General features: G+C 42.7%; 7 protein-coding genes across 7 annotated transcripts; 6 read left to right on the top strand and 1 right to left on the bottom strand.

The window, feature by feature from the left end:
• Positions 1 to 376: 376 nt before the first annotated feature.
• Positions 377 to 1,459, top strand: PCYB_095180 (hypothetical protein; the record flags this gene model as incomplete). The annotated part of the gene is made up of 2 exons (XM_004222633.1): positions 377 to 1,155; positions 1,444 to 1,459. 2 exons carry the CDS (start codon positions 377 to 379, stop codon positions 1,457 to 1,459), a joined length of 795 nt encoding a protein of 264 aa, XP_004222681.1.
• A 1,772-nt stretch (positions 1,460 to 3,231) lies between these two features.
• PCYB_095170 (hypothetical protein) lies at positions 3,232 to 3,904 on the top strand (the record flags this gene model as incomplete). Its single annotated transcript, XM_004222632.1, has 2 exons — positions 3,232 to 3,629; positions 3,802 to 3,904. 2 exons carry the CDS (start codon positions 3,232 to 3,234, stop codon positions 3,902 to 3,904), a joined length of 501 nt encoding a protein of 166 aa, XP_004222680.1.
• Positions 3,905 to 4,486: 582 nt separating this feature from the next.
• PCYB_095160 (hypothetical protein) lies at positions 4,487 to 6,635 on the top strand (the record flags this gene model as incomplete). The annotated part of the gene is made up of 7 exons (XM_004222631.1): positions 4,487 to 4,669; positions 4,738 to 4,799; positions 4,964 to 5,048; positions 5,645 to 5,737; positions 5,928 to 5,997; positions 6,141 to 6,453; positions 6,498 to 6,635. 6 exons carry the CDS (start codon positions 4,487 to 4,489, stop codon positions 6,161 to 6,163), a joined length of 516 nt encoding a protein of 171 aa, XP_004222679.1. The 3' UTR covers positions 6,164 to 6,453; positions 6,498 to 6,635.
• A 776-nt stretch (positions 6,636 to 7,411) lies between these two features.
• On the top strand, positions 7,412 to 9,454 carry PCYB_095150 (WD domain G-beta repeat domain containing protein; the record flags this gene model as incomplete). Its single annotated transcript, XM_004222630.1, has 2 exons — positions 7,412 to 7,787; positions 7,968 to 9,454. The coding sequence occupies 2 exons, from the start codon at positions 7,412 to 7,414 to the stop codon at positions 9,452 to 9,454; spliced, it is 1,863 nt and encodes a 620-aa protein (XP_004222678.1).
• Positions 9,455 to 13,619: 4,165 nt separating this feature from the next.
• On the top strand, positions 13,620 to 16,677 carry PCYB_095140 (hypothetical protein; the record flags this gene model as incomplete). The annotated part of the gene is made up of 3 exons (XM_004222629.1): positions 13,620 to 14,433; positions 14,491 to 14,776; positions 14,844 to 16,677. The coding sequence occupies 3 exons, from the start codon at positions 13,620 to 13,622 to the stop codon at positions 16,675 to 16,677; spliced, it is 2,934 nt and encodes a 977-aa protein (XP_004222677.1).
• A 1,480-nt stretch (positions 16,678 to 18,157) lies between these two features.
• On the bottom strand, positions 18,158 to 18,724 carry PCYB_095130 (hypothetical protein; the record flags this gene model as incomplete). Its single annotated transcript, XM_004222628.1, has 1 exon — positions 18,158 to 18,724. A coding segment is annotated over one exon (567 nt), but the record flags the coding sequence as incomplete, so codon positions are not given.
• A 1,825-nt stretch (positions 18,725 to 20,549) lies between these two features.
• Positions 20,550 to 22,479, top strand: PCYB_095120 (hypothetical protein; the record flags this gene model as incomplete). The annotated part of the gene is made up of 2 exons (XM_004222627.1): positions 20,550 to 21,951; positions 22,013 to 22,479. Coding segments are annotated over 2 exons (1,869 nt in total), but the record flags the coding sequence as incomplete, so codon positions are not given.
• Between the last annotated feature and the right edge of the window lie 650 nt (positions 22,480 to 23,129).

Genomic DNA, 23,129 nt, shown 5'->3' with positions numbered 1-23,129 from the left:
AAAAAAAAAATACACACATTTGGCAAGCTGAACAATCTCATCGTATTGCCTTCACGGGATAGACCTAATCTGAATGTACACACATTCGCATGGCCACAATTTTTGTAAAATTCTCCCTGGAAGGCTCACACCTTGTAATGCCTGCCACTGCACACACGCATACATGCAGACGTACACACATACATACGTTCATACATACGTACACTTTCTATATGCACGCATTCACCGCATGCGTGTGCGCGGCCTCCCCTTTTCTTTCCCGCCAATTGCACTCGTCCCTCTCTTAAAAATGGAAAACGCGCACATGCGTAGGAATACACCAGAATATGCAACGCTCAGCTATCTCACAAATCTATTTATCCTCACCTGTAAAAAAATGAGTAACATTCTGAATACTAGTGCCACTTGCCTGCACAATTTTTTAATCCAAATGAAGAACTTAACTTCGAGACAATCATTACGCTCTTACCTCGTAATATATAATTTCCTCCTCATTATATTTCTATTATTTTTGCTAATAAAATGCAGGAATAAATGTAGACGCACCAAAAGGCTAGACCCCTCTCCACGAGTTGCACACAAGCAGGTGGATGCTCATCCCACGGAGGAGAGTAGCAAAGAGGGGGGACAAAGCCAAAACAACGGGGGGAGTAAAAGACGGGGTGGGAGCAAAACCAGAAATGGAAACCAAAGAGGGAATGGAAACCAAAGTGGGGATAAAAACCAAAGCGGTGATAGAAACCAAAGCGGGGGTAGAAACCAAAGCAGGGATAGAAACCAAAGCAGGAATGGAAATCAAAGCGGGAATGGAAACCAAAGTAGGGGTGGAAACCAAAGCAGGAGTGGGAGCAAACGGAAGGCGCAAATCACAAATAAGAGTCGCGCAACAAGCAAGGGACGAGCCAACAGCAAAGCACAAAATAATGGTAAAGGGAGAAACGCAAGCAAAGGGAAAAAAACTACAAAGGGAAACCCCAATAGAAGCACCGACTTCGAACAAGAACAAAACGTGGCGAGCACAATAAACAGCTTAAGGTCCAGAGCGAGCAATCAAAAGGATAATGCCCAACGAGAAAACTCCCCTATAAATACAAAATCAAGTAGAAGAACAGGATTAGAAATGGCACAAATGAATAAAATGGTGACATCCAATTCGTTAGGCAACGTGTCTATGTCTCTGCCTTATGTCGATATATCCAATGATCACTTGAATTTAAAAGAAAAGGAAAAAAAAAAAAAAGCCACATTGAAAGAAAAAAAAAAACATTAGCTCTACTAGGGAGGGGAATACACATAATGCCTGCAGAAAAAACTCAGCAAGAGAATCCATCCTACGCTGGAAAAAAAAAAAAAGGGTTCGCTTAAAAATGTTTTGCTTTTTTGCAAATGCGAAACTTGCACGCACACTGCCGTTGTGTTTTTTTTTTTTCCCCCTCCTCTAAGTATATTCGCCTTTTGAGGGGGCAACGGAATTCACTACGTCCTCCAGCTTTACCCTTAAGCGTGTGCATAGTGTTGACAGTTTTTTTCAATCCGCCAATTCGTCTCTTTCCATTTTTCATTATATAGGCATCTCCCTCCCCCCTCGGCATGCTCCCTTCACTGCAGCAGCACGCAACGGGAAAAAAAAAAAAAAATGCACACTTGTTATGTGTTCCCGAAGAGATTAATTAAAAAAGGAAACCCCCCTACACCTTTCCCATTTGTCACACCTTGACGTTTCTCCCTTCAAATGGCTATCCAATCCCGCAACCCTTTTTGCACCTTTCAGCGCATATTTTTTTGTATGTTCTGAGGGATTGTTCTCTTTATAATTTTCGCCCCTCAATTTTTTTTTTTTTTTTGTTCTGCCTCTGGGGAAGCACACCTACAACGTTTGTTTGAGTGTTCATTTATTTTTCTATTCCCCGCTCCACCTGTTTTTGACATTAAGGGCTTACACGGATGTGCATGTGGCCCATGCAGGGGTGCGCTAAGTGCCTAAATGTTTCTTCTAAGGTATAACTGTTTTATTCTAAATACGCTTCTTATTTTTTTTCTAAACTAATGATCTTCCTTTTTGTCTTTTTTTTTCGTGTTCATGTTAACGTTGGCATTATTCATTTTCACTCTGGTAATCATTTTCTTTTCCTCACGATTTGCCTTTTGTCAATTTTTTTTTTTTTTACTATTTACAAATTGAAGATTTCCTTTTTTCCTCCTTTTGCTATTTTGCTTTCCTGTTTTGTTTATATACTGTTTTTTTTAACCCGGCCCATCTATCGCTAACAACACATGCATGTGTTTATTTTACAAACCTTTGGCTAACAAACCGCATCTTGCGGCATCCTTTTACCGTGTTACATCAGTTTAAAAAGATAGCTTAAAAGGAAGAGCTTCCTTTTTTGGCTTCCTTTTGTTGCTTCCTTTTTTGGCTTCCTTTTGTTGCTTCCTTTTTTGCTTCCTTTCCCGTTCAGTAGAAACGCGCCACACTTGGGGGTGATGCTCACCTAAATCCGGTGGCAGCAGGTTCCTATAAAAAATAAAACAAAATGGCAGCCCTCTAAACGGTAAGGTGCACTCACACGGCAATTTTAAATGTGCCTGTGTTGATATAACTCTAATTTTTTCCCAACCTTCCTGCGTTCGCTCACGTGACATATGACATAAACTGCTTTTCATGCAGACGGTATAAAGAGCCCTTGGCACCACCTCCATTAGAACAGCTATATGGAACGACTCTGCATGTCCTAAGTGGCTTCACCCCCTTTTTATGTCCCCCTAAAGTAATCATATAAAGGTAGAAGAAACCAATCTTTCAACTTTGTGTAGCGGAAGAACGGACTTATCTTAGGAAGCCCACCTTAAATGCGTAAAAAAAGGAAAAAGCAATTTCCCCTTTACGCAGTAGACCAACATGCAATATGTGTCCACACCGAGTTGCTACTTTGACGTAAATTTCGTTACAGCCAAGTGCCATCCAGTTTGCGTTTCTGGCGAAAATTTCGAAAGGGGGAAATTATAAAAATTATGTGTTCAGCTGCTTACAAAAAAATACAGTCTTAATTATAAACTTACGCGTGGGTACGTAAGCTGAAACAACCTGCTGCACCCCCAACTCTACGCGGTGCACCAACCGTTCGTGCGTGCAGATACCACTCCAGGGTGTCGCACCCCGCAAAATGATGTGCTTCCCACGCCAAATAATTACTGCGCTTCAGACATCCCACCATTAATGCACCCCCCCAAAGAATGAAAGAAAAACTACTAGAGACGGACGCTCTAGCGGAATATAAAAAAGCCCACAAAAAAAACTACGAGCAAAGACTTATAAGGGAAAAGGAACTCCAGGAAAAGGAACAGGCGGACGAAATAGCTAACGAAAGGAACAAAAAGGAACAAGCATATAAGCAGCTGCAAATAGAAAAGGACAGAGAATACTCAATTCAATATTACCACGAAATAAATAGTCTACATCGAGCAAACACGGTTAGCACCGATGATGGTTCACCTATGCTGAGTAACTACACAGAGAGGTTAATAAGTTCTTCTCATTACACCTACATGTCGGATGGCGCAGCACGTGGTATCTTGGACGATGGATCAAGGGTTCCCTTTTCTCGAAGGATACAGGATTTCTTTTCGAGCAGGTAAATTCTTGCGCGTCGCATTGTGCGTGAGCGGCTTTCACGACAGAATATGCATCTCCTCCACATGGGGATCTCCATTCATGCCCTACACATCGTCGCAGTACATCGGTGCAACGTACGTACACACCCACATGTTTGTGCTCCCCCTTTTTTTTTTTTCTCCCCTTGCCAGTGACATGAGGCAGTGCTTTGGATGCAGTAGAGTTCAAATCGTTTGCAACGTCATTCTCTTCATTATGGTTATTACGTTTATTGTTATTTTCGCCTTCTTATGAGTGGCCAAAAAAAAAGTTGACTTTTTTCTTCCGACCGCATTTAAAAAACTCTTTTCTTTCATTTTTTTAGATCCCCCTTTATATTTCCCACTTTTTTATCATTTTTTCCACCATACAACTACTGTTGCTTCCTGCTTTTTTTTTTTTGTCCATAATAACATCAAATGGCATCACCTGTACGTCCTCTTTAAACGCAAAATGAATGACAAAAACTTTTTAAATGATGAGGAGGAGGAAAAAGTGGTGTATATACACCTTAGGTGATTTTTTTTTATTTTCAACTTCAAATGGAAAAAATGCAACGCGAAAAATGTTTCTCTCGGCGGGGGTGCCAATTCGGAAAGGCCAAAAAAAAAAAAAAAAATGACGCGAAACAATGCGAAAGAAAAGTAAAGGAGCACACAGACACAGACACAGACAACCGCGCAACAGCACAACAGCACAACAGCACAACAGCACATACACGCGTAAACGTTAAGCCACTCCCCCCTCTGCAATCAAGCAGCTCTTCCACCCCCTCCAAATTCCGACCCTTAAAACGCCGTCCACCCTATTCACCCTATTTAATAAGACACACAAAAAATGCAGTTCCTCAACTTCGCCACGTTGTTTACCTTCCTAATTGCTGCTTACACCTTTTGCGCAACGGAAAATGACCCGTCCTTTTGCAAAAAAACACACAGGGGAATCCTCAAGTACCATAAGAAGAAGGTACACAATAGAGCCTCACTAACAAGTGCCGCTAAAATGTGGCATGATAAGTTGGTACATATGCATACTTAAACGTCGAAATTCTTGGGCCTTTCACTTCATCCCCCCTCTCTCCGATGCAGGACGCACAGGACTACTTCACCGTATCTGCAGTTTTGAAAAATGGCACGCTCGACTTCTACAGGTGTGTGTTATCGATAGGGACGCGTCTCCATAGGGGCATACCACCACACGTCCATGTGCCCATTCGAGAGGGAGACGCCATTCCTGTCTATGTCATCCCAATGTGAAGCCACCCTCACCACTATAGTCCCTCGCACCACTTTTTCTGTTTCCCCTCTCCGTTAGAGGCTCCACCATTTACGACACCATAGACTTAACCGAAGTTGTAACTCCGCTGTCCATTTATTCAACCAGCCCTGAGTGCATGACTGTTAATATGGGTATGTAAAAAAAATGAAAAAAGGAAAAAGGCGCGCAGGTAGCAGAAGTGTATACTGCAAAGTACAAGTCAAGTCAGTGCTGCTCTTCCTACGTAACTGCCAAAAATTTTCGTGCCGACTCAGTCGTGTTCGACAAATAAGGGAAATTCCTTTCACAACCATTTCACCCCCTCTGCATTATATCGACCTGCCCAAAAAACAATTTTCCAATTTTACCTTTCCTTAGTTAACAAAGATGCCGTAGTTCTATGGTTAGCCAATCGAGGCACTTCTAACGTTTTCTCCCCTCCCTCCCCCCTCCTTCCATCTGTTCCACTTATTTAATAAAAAAAGTGGGGAGAAAAAGAAGAAACGTGTTTTTAACTAATCATAACCAATTATCATTCTTTTTTTTTTTTTTTTTTTTTTTTCACTTCTCCCCCCCCCCGCTTCCACCCAGCTGCAACACAGAGGAGTGCATAAATAACTGGGTAAGAAACTGCACACACGAAAAAAAAAAAAAAAAAAAATACGTAGGCTAAACGCTTCGCACGTAGTTCCCTTTTTCTCAAAAACTAATTTGCTCATTTTCTTTTCTCCCTCTTAGTGGCTATTCTTGACGAAGCAAATACTCTGCCTCAATATGGGCGAGATGCGGAACGAGAGCGACGAAAAGACGTTGGAGGACGTTCAATACAACGTAGCACTGAAAAAGACACAATAAAAATTATATAAAAAAAAAAAAACAAATAAATAAAATAAAATAAAACAAAATAAAACAAAACAAAACAAAACAAAACAAAATAACGTTGGTAGCATTCCACCGCCCCACACGTTCCTCCACCTCAAGGACGCTAACAAACAGATAATTAATTTTGTTGACAATGCAGATCATAAACAATGACAACTTCGATGGCGTTTCCATTAACATACAACAGGACCTCGAGGATATCCCCAACGGTTAGGGGGAAAAGAAGCAGAACGAAATGCACTGCTGTTGGGCTGTGCAGCTATTCGGTTGTGCCGCTACTCGTCTGAGCGACTAGTCCGGTCCCTGGTCACCTTTCACCTCCGCGCGACGCACTCCCAATGCCCCTTCGCAGTTGTCATCAAAGCGGAGTCGTGAAAAGGCCCCTTGGAAAGCACCTTAACTTCAAAGACCATAAATCGAGCAAATTTGTCCAAAAAATATTATCGCAAGTTTTTTTTTTTTTTGTTATGCATGACCAATTGTTTTTTTTCTGTTTTTACCAGCACTATGGTGCCCAAGTGAGTAGCCCACTTTCGTATGCCTATATGTGCACACAAGCACCTCGCTTCCATATTGGCATTTTTAAATGTTTACTCTACCAAGGCACGATTCAAAGCATGCGTGTGCCTGCCTGTTCTCATGGAAGAGGCCTTTCATTGTGAAGGGTTCATCACTGGGTTCCCCCTTTTTTTTGCGATGCTGAAAGTGGGTACCCGAACCAGCGTCTTCATGAATGCATAATGTAGCCACATTTGTCTGTTTAAAAAATGATCACTCTATTTGAGAAATCCATAAAAAAAACCTTGTGATGATGTGTAAACGGGAGATGTTAGTGCTTCCTTCGTTCGAAACAATTTTTTTTTTTTTTTCCCTTTTTTTGGCACTTGCTCATCCCCTCTTTGCCAGAATACGCGTTATGTCACCGCTGGGCTGAAGTGGCCTGACAGACTTACATACAAAAATGGGGAATTTTTTTTGGTAGGTTTGCGCATATGGGGAGCGCCGCATGGGGCCATTGGCCATCGTTACGTTACGTTACCAAAAGGGGGGGAGATGCAAAACTGATTAGCTCGTTGGCAGGTTAACATATTGGCAGGTGCGTAGATTATCGGGCTAGCGAACTGGCAGGCCCGCCCCCTATCGTTGTCGTTCGCTGCGCGTTCTACTTCCCCCCGCGAGATGCCGATGCGCTTGCCCACAAGAACCGCAGTGACCGCCCACTTGGGCGGCGGGGGCAAAATCCTCAAGCGGTTCTACACGAAATGTACGACTGCGGAAGGGAAAAAATGGGCGGCAAAAAAAATGTGAAGCAAAATGGTACAGCGAAAGAAGTTTGAAGTGTTATTTAAAAAAAAAAAAAGGAAAAAAAAGGAAAAAGATCACTCCATTGTCACAATTATTCCCCTGCGTGTTTATTTTTTCTCCGTTTGGAGTATTGTCTCGTTTATTATTTATTTTTTTTTTCTCTCCCCACATTTTATTGTAAATATAATATTACCATTCCTGTTCCCATTTGTTTCACTTGCTCCCACTACTCCTTCCCATTTGTATGATCTCCCCTCCCGTCTGCGCAATTCGTCTATTACTCCCGTTTTTTTTTTTTTGCAACTTCAATTCGAAAAGATGGAAGAAGATGATGGCGGCGGTAGTAGCAGCAACAGAGATGGGCTGAATAAGCAAATCCTCATCCAGTTTGTGAATCACGAAAACAAATCGACGGGTCCAGTAATCAACGTGCCTCTTAGCATAACAAAGGATAATTTGGATCAACTCATTAATGACTTGAATACAAAAAATAATGACAGTTCTATTCAGGACGATTATCAACAGAATTTGAACTACTCCTTTATGATTAATGACAAATTAGCAATAAAAAATAATTTGTATGAAACTATAAAGGATAATGCTATAAGTAGTGAAGATATTTTACGTATAAAATATTTCCCTTTAAATATTTTTAAAATTAAAAGAATTACAACATGCAATTCTACCTTACCTGGTCATACGAATTCAATTCTCTGTTTAGCATTTAGTCCAAATAGCTCTCATCTCGCTACTGGCGCAGGGGATAACACAGTTCGCTTATGGGACATCAACACGCAAACTCCAATCGTCACGTTAAATGATCACACAAATTGGGTGCTATCTGTTTTGTTTTCTCCAGATAATCAATTTCTAGCTACAGCGGGTATGGACCAAAATGTCTTTATATACGAAACACACACAGGCAAATTGGTAAATAAATTAAGTGGGCATAAGAAGGAAGTTACAACGTTATGCTTTGAGCCCCTTCACTTGCTCAACAGAAGCTCCATACAGAAAATTGCTCCTGATGTGAAAAAGAGGAAAAAGGAAAACGAAACAGAAGGGGAGACAATAAATGGGGCCAAAAAGGGGAAATTCGACGCAGAAACGGAATTGGAGGCTTCTTCTTATGGTCCCCCAAATGGAACGAGCGAAGCGCCAAGTGGGGAAATTAAACAAAATAAAGGGGAAAAGGGAGACGAAAGTAACGTGGGGGGTGACCAATACGACCCAAATAGTGATAACCCCGAAGAAGCCCCTCCAAAAGGGGCCTCTCACAAAAGTACCCCTCCAAAAAGCATCTCTCACAAAAGTACCCCTCCAAAAAGCATCTCTCACAAAAGTGCCCCTCCAAAAGGGGCCTCTCACAAAAGTGCGTACTTCCTAAAATGCAGACTTGCCAGCGCAGGCAAAGATGGCTGCATCAGAATCAACAACGTCCTGAACAACTGCGTGGAGAAGGTGCTGACCGGACACACAAACACAATCACGTGCATACTATGGTCTGGCACGGACCAGCAGAATAGCAGAATCTATAGCAGCTCGAGAGATACTACAATCAAAGTATGGAACCCCAACGAAGGTACACTCCTTCATAATTTTAAGGGACACAAACACTGGGTTAATTGCTTATCTATAAACACAGAACGGATAATCAAAAATGGCATTTACAACCTCGACCTTATCATAAACAAAATACACGTAGAAAATCATATCGAAAAATCAAAAACAATTTTTAAAAATTTTTTCCAAAGCGTAAAGAATGAAAAACTGGTAAGTGGATCAGACGATGGGACTCTTTACCTTATTGATTGTCTACCAAATGATGAATTCAAATCCATCAGATTAATAGGTCACCAAAAGACAGTTATACATGCACAGTTTTCTCCCGATGGAAATTTCATTGCTTCATGTTCTTTCGATAATACCGTTAGACTGTGGTCCGGAAATAATGGTCAATTTTTAACCGTCTATCGTGGTCATGTTGGACCCGTTTACAAAGTCGTTTGGTCCATTGATAACAACTACGTTGTTTCGTGTAGCCAAGATAGCACGTTGAAATTGTGGAAGGTCAGCCACCTCCTTTCGCAGTTAAAAAAGAAAAAGGTAACTCCCTCAGGTGAAGAAGACGCAACTCTCTCAACTAATGGGACTGCCAATGAGAAGGAAGGGAAAAGTGATTCAAAGCAACAAAATGGGAAGGACTGCCCTCCTAACGGGAAAAACACCAAAAAGGTGAAAACGCTCCTTGTGGACCTTCCGGGGCACTCAGACGCTGTGTACGCCATCGACTGGTCTAACGACGGCAAGTATGTCGCCTCCGGAGGGAAAGACAAGCTTTTGAAGATATGGTCCTACTGACCTCTGCTTCGTTCTCTCCCCCACTCTCAAAATATTGCTCTACTATTTCTGCGTGCGCAAGCGTACGATTATTTGTATATACGTATCAGTACAATTTGCTCATGTACATTCTCTCTCGTGCGTTAACTCGCACCACCACGGCTTCCCATTTGTTCAACCTTGCAATGGCACGGCCTCTGCATTTTTTAAGTAACCACCGCGCGTATACACTTGAAGTGTGCAATCGCGGAGGTGTGTGCAGGGAAGAATGCACATATGTGTTCAGTTATGTATGGCTATCTATACATCTGTGTATCTACCCATTTGTGGCAAAAAAAAAAAAAGGAAACAACCCCCATAACTTTCTGATCATAATATCCTTTCCTCCAAATCTTTGTACTCATCGAATAGGCTGACCAACAGCTGCAGGTGTTTTCTGGGAGGAGCGTAAAGGAAGCACATTTCGTTAAAGAGCGGATTATCTCCGTGTCGAAATGGGAAAGGAAGAACCCTTTCCCTCCATTCACAAATTAGGTACACAGACAAACGACATGCAGCTGCAAAAACGGCACATGCGTCAATCATATTAGTGGTGCCTCAATTTTGTGTAAATAAAAATCAGGTGGCTTTTCACCATTAAGTACTTTTCAATTTCCATCAAAGCTTCCATTCTTTTCTCCATGGCCGATCCGTTCTGGTCCATGTCCTGCTTAGTCAAACGTTTCGAAATCAAATTTCAGGTTCCGCTTCATCTAACTTATTATAAACTAGTTATAAAAAAAAGGAGTAGGAAAACGTTTTTAACTCTCTATTCAGTTTTTCCCTATTCTTTGGGTAATCTTACCTTGTCGACTTTGCTTTTCGCGTGGGCCCCTTTGTCTGCTTCGACATCACGTTTACGGGAAGGATCGATAACAAGTAAGTTCCTCTCAGGTACATGCACTCATAGCGACATATACATATATATACTTACATGCGTACCCACATAGGGTCACTAATCTATCTAAGCTGCAGCAAAAACAAATGCCGTGTTACCCATCATGTCCTCATTCCACACCCGCCCTTCTCTCCAGCAGTCCAACTTCCCCTTAATCGTTTTCACTTGCTGAAGGTAAAATCTGAAAATGACAAAATGGGACAAAAAAAAAAAAAACAGATTTTATTTTCTATTTGTCTATTTTTTTTTTAAAACATTTTTTTTTTCTCCAAATGGAGGATGCACGAAATCGAGGAGATTCTCTTAAGATAACACCCCTTTGGCGTTTCCTAACACGCAAGCAACACACAACATGGTGCGCAATCTCCCCAACTATATGACGCGCACATTGCACACATTTTCTCGACCTGTCGTAACTACTCAACGGTTTGGTCTCTTCGTTCTTCTGGCCTATCCGTGGAAAAATAGGCAAATTATTTCTGCTTTATTGTAAAAATTATCGGGTAATAATCAAATGAGTAGCTTCAGAATGGCACAAAAAACGAGACAGTCTCCGTTTCGGCGTACGTTTCTTCTTGGAAGGAGGGTCCTTCTTTCCTGTGCCCTTTCTGCGTTGAAAAGGTAACCAAATGAACTATTTGGACAAACATATTTTCTTTTGTTAAATTGGGAGGAAAGTAAAAAGAAGACTTAAATGAGCGTCCCCTTTACTAGTAAAAAGCTGGGCATACATAGACTTCTTTTTTTTTTAATTTCACCCTGCTTGTCCCTTCACCCAAGCACTAATCTTATCCCCTTCTTGTTTTTTCTTGTTTGAATGAATTGCCTCTATGATGTTCTGGGGTAAAAAAAGGAGAGCACATCGTGAACGATTAAACCCCAACGGGAAAAAAAAAAATTCACTTATGGGAAAGAAGCTTTACTGATATATCTCTAAAAGTTGAATGAATGTTTGGCTTTATTTTCCCTCCATTCCAGGTGGAGGTATCCTAATCAGCACAGTACAGTAACAAAGAGAATAAAAAAAAAATGTGTGTCTTTATGTTTTCCAGAAATGGCAACATCGGAGTTGCCAAGTGGTAGATATATGCATGTGTATACCTGCTTGTGCTTACCTTTTCATAGTCGTAGCTTTCCTCACTGCAAAAGCAGGGCTTTGCCGTTTCGCAAATGTAGCAATATTTGTATACTACCATCCCTGCGTTGCTTTTCTGCAAAATGAGGAGTAAATATTTGCAATTTTTTGAGGAAAAAAAAGAGACCTTTCACTTTGGATCATTCGTTATGTGAGCGTTAAATGGGATTTGTCCGACGGGTCGAATATTTTTTTTTTTTTTTTTTTCTTTTTTTTCTTTTTCTTTTTCTTTTTCTTTTTTTTCTTTTCTTTTTTTCTAGCGCACCGGCTCGTCGGGGCAGACGAGGGACAATTCCAAATCTTCACTCGTCACGCACTTTTCTTCTTGCGAAATTGCGTAAGTCTGCCTTTCCCAGTTTTCATTTCTGCCACTTGGATGCCCCCGATTAGGCGCGTCATTAAATTGGTCAACATTGCTAAAGCGCTCGTGTGGAAAGGCCTGGCGGGGACGAAGTGAGAAGGTCCGACTGCTCCTCTTTTGCAGAGCTGTTCTATTGTGGGGGGTTGAAATGTCTGCCCTTCCTGGGCCCTTTATCCTGCCCTCTCGCGGATCCTTTATCCTGTCCTCTCGTGGATCCTTTATCTTTTCCTTTCCCCTTTTCCTAAATTCACAGTTTTCACTTTTTGGGAGCGTCTTATTGAGGCCGAGGGGGTGCTTACTAAAAACGGCCTCTTTGATTCTCTCTGTTTGTACAGCAAGGGGAACAAACGGGAAACCTTTTTGGGGGGACAAACATACTGGGGGTTGGGGGTGGCTGAAGTACCATGCCCATGTGGGCGGCACATCAAACGAGAAAAAAAAAAAAGCACGTAATTTACTATATTCCAGTAGCGGGTTCATCCCTTCGATTTATTATTTTTTTATTTTTTTTTTTCATCCGGATTGTTTCAATACGCTCCGGTGCACCTCCCTACACATCCACGAAAAAAAGAGGAACGAGGGGAAAAAAGTGAGCACACTTTAGCGCCACGTCGTGGAGCTACTCTTAAGGACACTGCTCAACTAACCCTCGTTAACGGAGCTGCTTCACAAAAGTGGTGCAATAAATTTCCTTGTTGACAAATTAGAGGACATTATATGGGGGAACACCCTGCCAAGGCGGGGGACGGGTGGGGCCAAAATTTACAGCCAAAAAAGGGTTCACTTCGCCCACTTCTGCCGCGAAACACTTATATGTATGCCTGGCAAAAAGCAGCATTCGCGTGGATAGATATACACATGCAAGGTGGCTTTTTTTAATTTCGCAAAATTGGCATACTCTACTTTTCGGCAACCCCTACCCATCCTCCTCACTTGTCCGATAAGTGCAGACGAACTGGTTAGAAGATAAAAAAAATTTTTTTTTCCAATATTTTTATGCCATTCACACATGAGGCGCTAAACATGGGAAAAAAGGGGGGGGGTATATCCGGTCCAGTTTTCCTTCAAAACTTGCGAGAACAAAAATGTGCCTTCCACGTCGTTCCTCCACAGGGTTATTCATTCGTCTATTCATGCATTTGTTCGTTTTTTTTTTTTTTTTTTTTCTCTATAGGGTGATGACTCTCATTCGTATAAAAAAAAAATATATTTTTTTTTTTCCTATACAAACGCGAATTTTTTTTTTTTTTTTTCACAACGCGTTTGCCATTCCGCACATGAGAACTCGTTTAGCATAAAGTGTTTTTTTTCTCTTCCTCCCCCCCACCGTTGAAATACGTTCCATTTTGTCGTACCAGTTTTTCACTGTTCCCATTGTGACCCATTTTTTGGTGGCCTAATTTTGATTCTCCCCCCATTTTTAAGGAGGGGCACACGTATTGGCCACCTTCCCCAGTTCAACGATTTGCGCAGTTCCCCCTCTCTGTTGATATTTTTGGCCTAGCACAAACGAACACTTGCCTGCTCAACACGTGTTCATTGTTCACATCGATTACGTCCATGTGGGATGTCCCATCATTTTTATTATTTAACCATGCTTTCCTCTCAATAGAATTTGAGTAAGCCAACCCCCCCCAAATCCCCCCTATGGGAAGCCCTCCTCAGAGGAAAAAAAAAACAGGGCTGCTACCTTAGCACCAGCGCGAAAAGTAGTACATAACAGACCCATGACCCTCCTCCCCCATTTCATAAGATGATAAGCAACGAACTGCACTACCTCAAGTACATCGTGGGAGATATCTTTGGACAATGCTGCAGCGAGATCGTGGAGCTGATTCTGCTGTATGGAAATAAATTGACAATTAATGAAATTATAAATTTTTCGAATTACGAGTTTAGTATCGTGAGGAATATTTTACTTTGCTTGCTCATCCACAACATCGTTGACATCCGGATTATTTATGGCAAGTCGCATGAATGCAGTCACGCGACATCTGAGGGGAAGAGGGTGGGTCTTCTGCCGGACGAAAGGGGGGAACGCCGTGGCAGAGCGCCGGTGGAAGAAGCGATAGAGGTGGTACAACAGTTGGGCTCGACAGCACCGATAGAAGCAGGCAAAGGTGACGAAGCTGGAGAAATAGTCAACGTAGCTGGCGAAGTAGTCCACGCAGGTGAAGCAGAGGAAGAGGGGGCACCTCAAAATGGCCCCCCTACGGGCGATGCCGATGATGACGCAGAGGGTGACGCAGAGAACGACGCAGAGGACGACCAAGCCATGGAGGAACGACGCAGCAAAACCAACCTGAGAGAAGAAATGCGCTTCTTGACGTACCACGGAAGCTACAAGTATATGAAGGGCTGTAGCTGCGCCTCCTGCATTTGCAAAATTAAGAGAGTGGAGTACTGGGTCGTCGTTAATAATATCTACGCCCTTGTTAGATATTCCTCCATATTTTACTACATGCACCCGACTCGCGTTAAAAGTGGAGGCACTGATGACATGTCAGAGTACCACCACGTATGTGGCACCTCCTCTGCGGTTGACTCAATCCCTACCGCTGCTACAGGTAAGAATAAGGGAAAAAATATGACCACGACAAACGATGCTGTTTTTCCTCCCTCAGCAACGCACAGTATTATGAGTTACAACTTCTTCACATCAGACATGATACACGATAATAACAGTAGTACTGTCCAAGAAGAGGAGGAAAACAGTGCCGAGGAGACATCATCCAAAAGAGATATTATAAACTTCATCGAAAAGGTTATCCTCTTAAGAGTAATTAAAAATGGAAGAATCACAATCGACGCGTGTGTAAAAAATCTGAAGCAAGACGATTACGTAGAAGTGTGTAAAAAGGAAATCCCAAATATAAAGAAAAAAAAACTAAAATTAATTTTTTTGCAATTGTTAAAAAAAATATATAAAAAAGTGCAAATATTTTAATGAACATGCATGTGAAAATGACACAAGTAGTAATGATCGTACCAGCAAGTATGATCAGTCGATAAATTACATTAACGCGAGAGTGGACCCCTCACCGTACGCGAATAACTATGCTGCTGTATATCACCCCAATCGAAACAACCACGTGGGTATGAACAGAGTGGAGGCAAATGCTCAAAGGACGAACTCAGCCATTTATAGCAAGGGTAAAACGCGCACTGCTCATACGGCTCACCCCAACCACCAAGGATGGAACCGAACAAACAGCCTTTTAAACTCCACGCAGTTTGACAGGAATAACCAACAACACTCCAACGAGTCGTTCAACAGTTCCAATGACAGCTTCCTCTTCTCTGCAGTCGACAATGTGAATAGCATGAGCGGATACAATCCTGTAACGAACGCCTACCCAAATGACAGCAACAAACAGGGAGCGAAAATTACGAGAGATGTACTAGGTATGGTTGAAAATGCGAAACGGAGAAAGACAACGGAGAATGAACCAGGGGAAAAATATAATTGTAGAAATTTTACCAATAACGATTCCTTTGATGGAAATTTATTCTCCATGAGTGGAGAGAGGAACAGAAGTTTGGACCCCCTCGGTAGTAGTAGCTACCTGAACGAGGATAATAACAGCATCATAAGTAGTGCTTACCCAGGGGGGAGTTCCTATTTAGGGACTAACTCATACCCGGGGGGAGGAAGTTCCTATCCCAGGAGCAGCACCCCCTTTGATCGCTCCAACACCATGAATGTCCAAGCGACAGACAGGAAGAATCACACACCGATGAATAGAGAAAACCAGTATGAATATTTCGACCCCAGGGAAAACACAACGGACAGGTATACAAATAAGGATAACATGCAAAATGACCTCTTGGACTATCTGGATAACCGATTTACATACTTCCAAGCAAACAACGAAGTGCTGACCATCCTCTACCTAAAGCAAGAGTGTTTTAACTTCATAACGCACTATTACAATTTTAACGAAGTCGAAAAAGGCATCTTTTTTTTTTTATTAAAAAATGTTCAACTCAGTTACTGCGTTGAAGAAAATAATTATAAACACACACCCTCATTTTGTACCTTTGAAAATGTGGAAAAATATGTAATAGCCAATTTAAAAAAAAAAAATATATATATGGACAGAAATGTCGTTTTACAAAATTTAAACAACTTAATCAAATATCCAGACCAGTTGGTAAAAACACAATGTAATGAAATGATAACATATGCTGCTGATTTTTCCAATATTAAAAATATTTACAAAAATAAAATTACAACAAATATTATAGAAAATATGAACGGGTCAGGCGCTTTACGCATTTGGAATTTTCTCATAGCCACACCTGAACAAAAAGTTAATGATGAGGTGATAAGTGAAAATGTCTTAATCCCACTAAATGATGTAAGAAAAAAATTATATAATTTGCTGTACCATGGGTACATCAAATGTCATGAGTGTAACAACAGTAACGTTAACAAAACATACATTAAGCACTCCTTGTCCTTCTCTACCAACGTGTATTACACAACTAATAAGATAAAGGAGAATTTATTTACGATCGCCAAAAATATTTACATACGGAAGCTTCACGAGAATAATGAAATAAACACGCTCCACAATAAGTCCAACATTTGTGCGAACGAGGTTGGCAAGGACCCCCCGCCAGACCTGCGTACTAGCCAGGGACCCCCCTCCGGACATAACGTATCTACCAATCAGAGCTCCAACACAGCGAGCAAAAGCCATCAGAATAAAAAAAAAATCAGCTTGACGTCGCGCGAGTATGCCGTGGACTACCTAGAGATAAGCTTAATTAACCTCGACAAATTAATTTTTATATTTAACTCGTAGCACCGCCATTGCGTGGGCACGCCCCGTGTTTTGAGCCCCTCCCGATTTGTGTCGCGTGAGCGCCGGAGGAGGAGGCGAAGTTGGGGCGCACCCCATTTCGTACGCTGCTATGCTGCTAAATTTCCCCCAGTGGAACTTCATCCCCCTTGTGTAGATCTCCTCCTCGGGTGTGTTTGCTCCGCTTTGCAGTTTCGCCCCATCGCGCCATCTGCTTATACACTCACGTACACCCGCACGTACACCCCCGTGCACACCTGCATGTATTCCTTTTACGCAAAGGTAACTTTTTTTTTGTCGAAAATGTGCTGGTAAATATTTCGCCAGGCGGGTGGGTGCCGCTTTGGCCTCTACAAACGCTCACCTGAGCAGACGCACCTCTGCGTGCGTAACAAAATGGACAAATAAGGACATGCCCCTATATGTGACGGTAAACAGTATTTGCGCCTCATCCGAGCGGCATAACCTATGTTCATACATACGAGCATGCGCAACGTAAGGAGCAAAAAAAAAAAAGGACACGAACAAAATGAACAGGTATGTCTATATGCATTGGCGTACATCCCACATTTTACACCTTCTGATAAATGCAAACAATTCTGCTGAACATGCCGGGCTCTTTCTTCCTCCCACTTGGGCCTTCTTCCCAGTTGGCGTCAAAAATCGTGCGTTCAACGAGATTCATCCTACTGCTATTTTGATACGCCCCCCGAGCAATGGCATCAAAATTTTTATAACTCAGCTTTGTCTCGTGCGTATAATAATCCCTGTCACATTTCTTAACCTTGTATTTTATTTCGTTGTGATACTCCAGGACGAAATGCCCTCCTTCTTTTAGCAGACTGTGGATGCGATCGAAAAAGAGAATCACCTGAGCATCTCCATAGTTCAGGTGTATCCACTTCAACACAGAGAAGCAAATAATTACGTCGTACTTGCTCTGCGCGGTTTGGAACACTTGGTCAAAAATGTTCGAGCAGGAGAAATATATGTTGAAGGGGAAGACGTGTTCGCGCGTGGGGGCCATTTTGTGGTCGCTCTCGGGTTTGCCCCCCGCCGCGTCGCTTTTTGCCGCGTCGCTTTTTTCCGCATCGCTTTTTGCCGCATCGCTTTTTGCCCCGTCGCTTTTTTCCGCATCGCTTTTTGCCGCATCACTTTTTACCGCTTCGTCTATTTTGCCGCCCGCCACTTCGTCTATTTTACCCCCCGCCGCTTCCTCCATTTTCCCCCCCGCCGCTTCCTCTATTTTACCCCCCGCCGCTTCCTCTATTTTACCCCCCGCCGCTTCACCCTTTACCGCTTCGAGCAGGAGGTGCACCTCGAGGAAGATATCCCTCTGCATTTGCGTCAAGTTGCGGCGGCGCAGGAAAAAGGGCACCACGTGGTTCTGGCTGTTATACACTAAAACAAATTCGATGAAAATCCTCAGCAAAGTAACGTTGTTATTAATGAGGTTGTAATCAATATCAATGGCATTAACAACTCGGCACTTATACTTAAGACTAAGCAAAAAGGTGGTTACTCCACAATTGCAGCCAACGTCCAGGATATCCTTGCCATAAAAAATACCCTTCATGAGGTTATCCACGTGGGTTAATCTGTAATCATCAATAATTGGCTTCTTATCCCCCTCGCCAACTTCCATCACCTTGCAAATTCGTTCATTCGCTTTGCATTGCTCATCTGCTTCTTTCTTCTCCTTGGCCTCTTCATCTTCACCTTGGGTGATTGTTCCACCTTGTGTGACTACCCCACCTTGGGTGATTGCTCCATCTTGGGTGACTACCCCACCTTGGGTGACTGCCCCACCTTGGGTGACCGCCCCACCTTGAGAGATTTCTTCACACTTTTTTTTCCTCTTCCAGTACCTTTCGTAAAAGTAGTTGGGGTAATTCCCATGCAGGTAAATTTCCTGTCTCATCCTCTTCCCCCTCCTCCTTTTGTATATCACCTTGTCTGGTTGGGTTACACCTGGGTGAATAACCCTAAAGTGATTCTTCAACATCTGCAGTTCCTTCTTTTCCGTCTTGCTGAAAACACAACTCGCCATTCTGCTGAGCGTCTTCACTTATGTCCACTTCCTGTTTTGCCAATCGGCGGGTTTTCCTTCCCCCGCAATCTGCGTCTCGTCCCAAATAAATGCATACAAAAAGGAGGGACGTTCAGTACCCTTCCTTTGTGCCTCATACTGTACTAACAAATTGCTAGCTAGTTATGCCCAAAATGGAGATTTTTTTTTTTTTTTTTTGATACATATTTTAAATGGGAAAGTCTTCAAGGTGGGAAAAAAAAAAAAAAAAAAAAAACCTTAAGTGGTGATTTGTTCAATGCGGTACGTGTTTTGGGAGAACGGAAGGGAAGCAAGTTTCGGCATACACACGTGTACATATGAATGCTGATATACTTGCATGCGTACACACACGTGTGTGTGTCCTGGTGATAATTTGGTAGGCTTCACACAAGCACGCTGGAAATGCTCGGTAAAATTAGCAGCTGCGAAGAAATACGAGAGGCTCCCGGCCAAGTCCTCCACGCATTTGCCTAGCAATTTTTCCGGCACTTTAACTTCGCCCGTTTTAGCTTCCTAACGTTTTAACTTCCTATCGTTTAACTTCCTAACGGTTTAACTTCTTCACCGCTTGGGCTCTCCCCGCGCGCCTTCCAAACCGAGCATAATCCGCCATTCTCCGCACTTCACGCCAAATTAATTTTATACAGCTGAGGTAATTTCCTCATTCCCCCTTTTTTTTTTTATTTGTTCAAATTCGAGGGAATTCGCGCTTTACTCGTCATGCCCGTTGCCCGCACGGGGATGCGCTTGACTGTGCATACCACTTATGTACCTTCGCACGCAAATGCGGTAGTCCCCTCTAGCGGCTCCAAAACATGCTAGCAGCCAGCCACGGGAAACCTCCATATGTCATGGAAAAGAAGGTAAACGAAGAAAACTCTGCGAATTGAAAAAAAAAAAAAACTGTTCATGTGAGCAAATGGGCAGGGAAAATATGTCTGGGAGTACCCTACTGCTAAGTTAAGGAGTGTACACATGGATCCCCCAATTGGGGCGCTCCCCTTGACGCGGTATGACGCCCCGCTGGCAGCAGTCAAAAGAGGTAAATACCTCTGTGGTCACTACTTGGCTTTTTTTTCCCGCAGATTAAAGACTGAAAAATGCAAAAGGGAAGAAGAAACAAATCGCGCGAAAAGTGACGCAAAAAAGTACGAGAAAAATACGGACAAGTACGCCGAAAAGCACACCGCAAAGCACGCCGCAAAGCGCTCCGCAAAAAAACGCGGAAAATTTTTCCCCCCCATGGGCCCCACCGCGACGCGACACATGACGTAGCACGCAGCCCCTGTTGTAGAACGAAACATAATTTCCTATTTGCTTCATCTTCCAAGAGGTATCCCCCATTTGTTTTGTCCTTTTTAATAAACAATTAACAGAAGAGCCAAACAGTTGTGCCATTTTGTTACGAACAGATCAGCATTCCGCACTGCACATATGTACTCGCCGTATTTTTTTTTCTTTTGCTTTTTTAATTCCCCATTCCCAACCAATTCCTCTCCCAGAACGCTGGCTCAGCGTAACATTTTTTTTCATGCAAATATTTGTTTCATTCATATTTTTAAATAAAAAAAAAAAAAAGTACACAACAGCACTTTTTAACATTTTTTTTTTTTTTTTTTTTTTTCCCACGGAAAGGCATTCATCATTGTATTTTCCCATTCCACCGCGTCACTAACACGTCATATGCATAAGCATATACGTACGTATTTATATGAGTGTGTTTTTTTTTCCCCCCCTTCCAATTGTCCCATCCCCCTCCTGTTGTTGCATTTCCCCCCACCACACTGCCTCGCTCTCCAAGAAAATGTGCGTCCAGCATTTCTCCCGTCTATCGAATAGCAACTCCTTTTTCTTACAACAGAAAAGGAGAAATTTCGTCGCTATACACAATTCAGCAATAAATAATTTCCTAAAAAAGTCTTTAATCTGCAACGTGTGTTTCAATCAGTACCATGCGCTTCGGCAGTTCACTCAATTAAGTAATTTTTTCAAATTAAAAAAAAACGTGAAATATGTGCACAGCTTCCGCTCCACGGATAGAAAAAACTCATTTCTCGCAAAGTATTTTTTTTACCTGACTCCCAAGTACCACTTACAAACTCAGATAAGAAGCGCCATTAAAAAAAAGCAAAACATTCGTTTAATTAAGAGGAAGAAAAGGAAGGAACATCGCAACTATTTTAAGTATGGCATAGCGGACAATCACAAAAAGGGGAATTCACATCCAGTTCTGCAGCTGGGGGAAATTTCACAACAGAGGAGCTGCAGGGCAGAGGGGAACCAACTGATTAATCAAAATGGAGAGACTCCTCGACACGCCCTTTTTGGAAACAACATAACCCGGGACAGGCACACCCAATTGGAAAGGCACACCCAATGGGAAAGGCGCACCCTATGGGGAAGGCGCACCCTATGGGGAAGGCGCACCAACGTTAGCTCCTTTCACACGAAGATAATCAAATATCGAAGGGGGGCCAACCTGAGGAGTGCCCATCTGATGGGTAGAAAATCCAGAAGGAGTAGACAGGTCGAAACGTCGAACGAGCCGGGGAAATTCCCCTCCAGTGGGACCCCCCCTCTCTACCTTCAACAGAGGACGAGGGCGCATGAACGTGGTCAGCCAAACGGAGAAGACACGTACGCGCAGGAAAAAGGAGCAAGTTGCGAAATTAACCCAAATGGTGAAAATCTAAATGGTGAAAATCCAAATGGTGAAAACCCAAATGGCGCAAGCCCAAATAAGCAAGTGGGAAACCCACCCTCCTACAGTGCATACAACAACGCGGGCCACACAAACTCAAGCAAAAAAAACGACAAACTGGTGACCAAAAAGGGAGACTACTACAGCTGCAAAGATGCTGAAAAGCCGTTTGAAGAAAAATCCCACGAGAAGGGAGAAATGAATATAAAGAGGCACGACTTAATCTTAGTAGCACTCTCAGGGTGCATCCCATTTATCTGTTTCGGCTTTGTTGATAACTCCTTTATGATTATTGCAGGGGACCTATTTGATTCTACCTTCTGCGTTTTTCTAGGATTCAGCACCCTAGCTGCAGCAGGCTTGGGTAATCTAACGAGCGATGTTTTGGGTATCTTCATTGGAGGGTACATAGAAAAAATCATTGTCTACGTAGGCTTCCCCAGGATAAACTTAACCAATAAACAACTCAAAATGAACAGAACTAGACGCTATTACTACATCGGAAGTGCCATAGGGATAGCTATAGGATGCCTACTAGGCATGATTCCTCTTCTATTTATCGATAGTAACAAATTGGAAGAAAAAAAAAAGAGCAAAAAAAAAAAAAAAAAATAATAAAATTATCAATGTGGATAAGAATCTCTTCCACTTGGTTTCCAATCAACTCCCAAACTTTGTAAATTCAAATTATGCTTTTTTATTTGTTGTTGATCAAGCCGCTCGTAATTTTTACTCTCTGGTCAATACCGATATTGTGAGGTTACCCCTTGATCAGGACATCATTGGTCATGTATATAAAAGCGGGAAACTTATTAACTACGAAAGTGGGAGCCTCATGAAAAACTTCGCTCATTCGTATAAGTCGCATACGCAGAAGGAGGAAGTTGGGGAAGATATGCATACTAGTGGGGGAGCAGACGGAGGGACAAAACTATCCGTCACAGGGGAGGCACCCCAAGGATGTAGGAATAATGAAAATTCTCTGCATTTTCTCAAAAATCAGGATTTCTACATCAACAGCAAGAGAATTGAAGTCCACCAAGTGATTGCCGCCCCGGTCTTTGGCCTTGACGTAAGTGGAGAACATCCCCTCCCCCCAGTCTGTACGTGCATGGGCACATATATGCAACGGGAGTGATACCCACTGGTGCACCATCACCTCATTCATGTTTCCTTTATCCCCCCGTGTCAGGAATCCATCATCGCCGTCGTGGTGGCGCTCAACGCGAAGGATAAAGTTTCCTTCACCGACAAGGATGCCCAATTCCTGAGTATGTTCTGCTCGCACATATCGCAGGAGCTGGAGGACGCGAAGGGACTGCCCGGCACCCTAAGGTGAGCAAACGGGGCCAATTGGCACTCCGAGTGGACGCCAAACGAAGCGAAAATGGGCCCCAAAGCGCCAAACGAGGCGAAAATGGGCCAAACGAAGCGAAAATGGGCCAAACGGTGCCAAAAATAAATCCCTAATGGCCTTTAAAATGAGAAGAGAGTTGCGCGGAACGCTTCCAAAAGTAGCATCATGGAAAGTACGGCCACGTCATAACGCCCCCAAAGGAGGTACCTCATATTTTTTTTTTTTTTCCTTCATCCTACCCTGTTCATTTTCAGGCTGTGCAAAAAAATAGTGTACGACTAAAAAAAAGGGAAAAAGGGTGTCGGAAGGTTTTCCGAAGGGGTAGG

This window comes from Plasmodium cynomolgi, chromosome 9 (assembly GCF_000321355.1).
Source record: "Plasmodium cynomolgi strain B DNA, chromosome 9, whole genome shotgun sequence".
Lineage (NCBI taxonomy): Eukaryota > Apicomplexa > Aconoidasida > Haemosporida > Plasmodiidae > Plasmodium > Plasmodium cynomolgi.
This window is presented reverse-complemented; position numbering and strand designations above follow the sequence as displayed.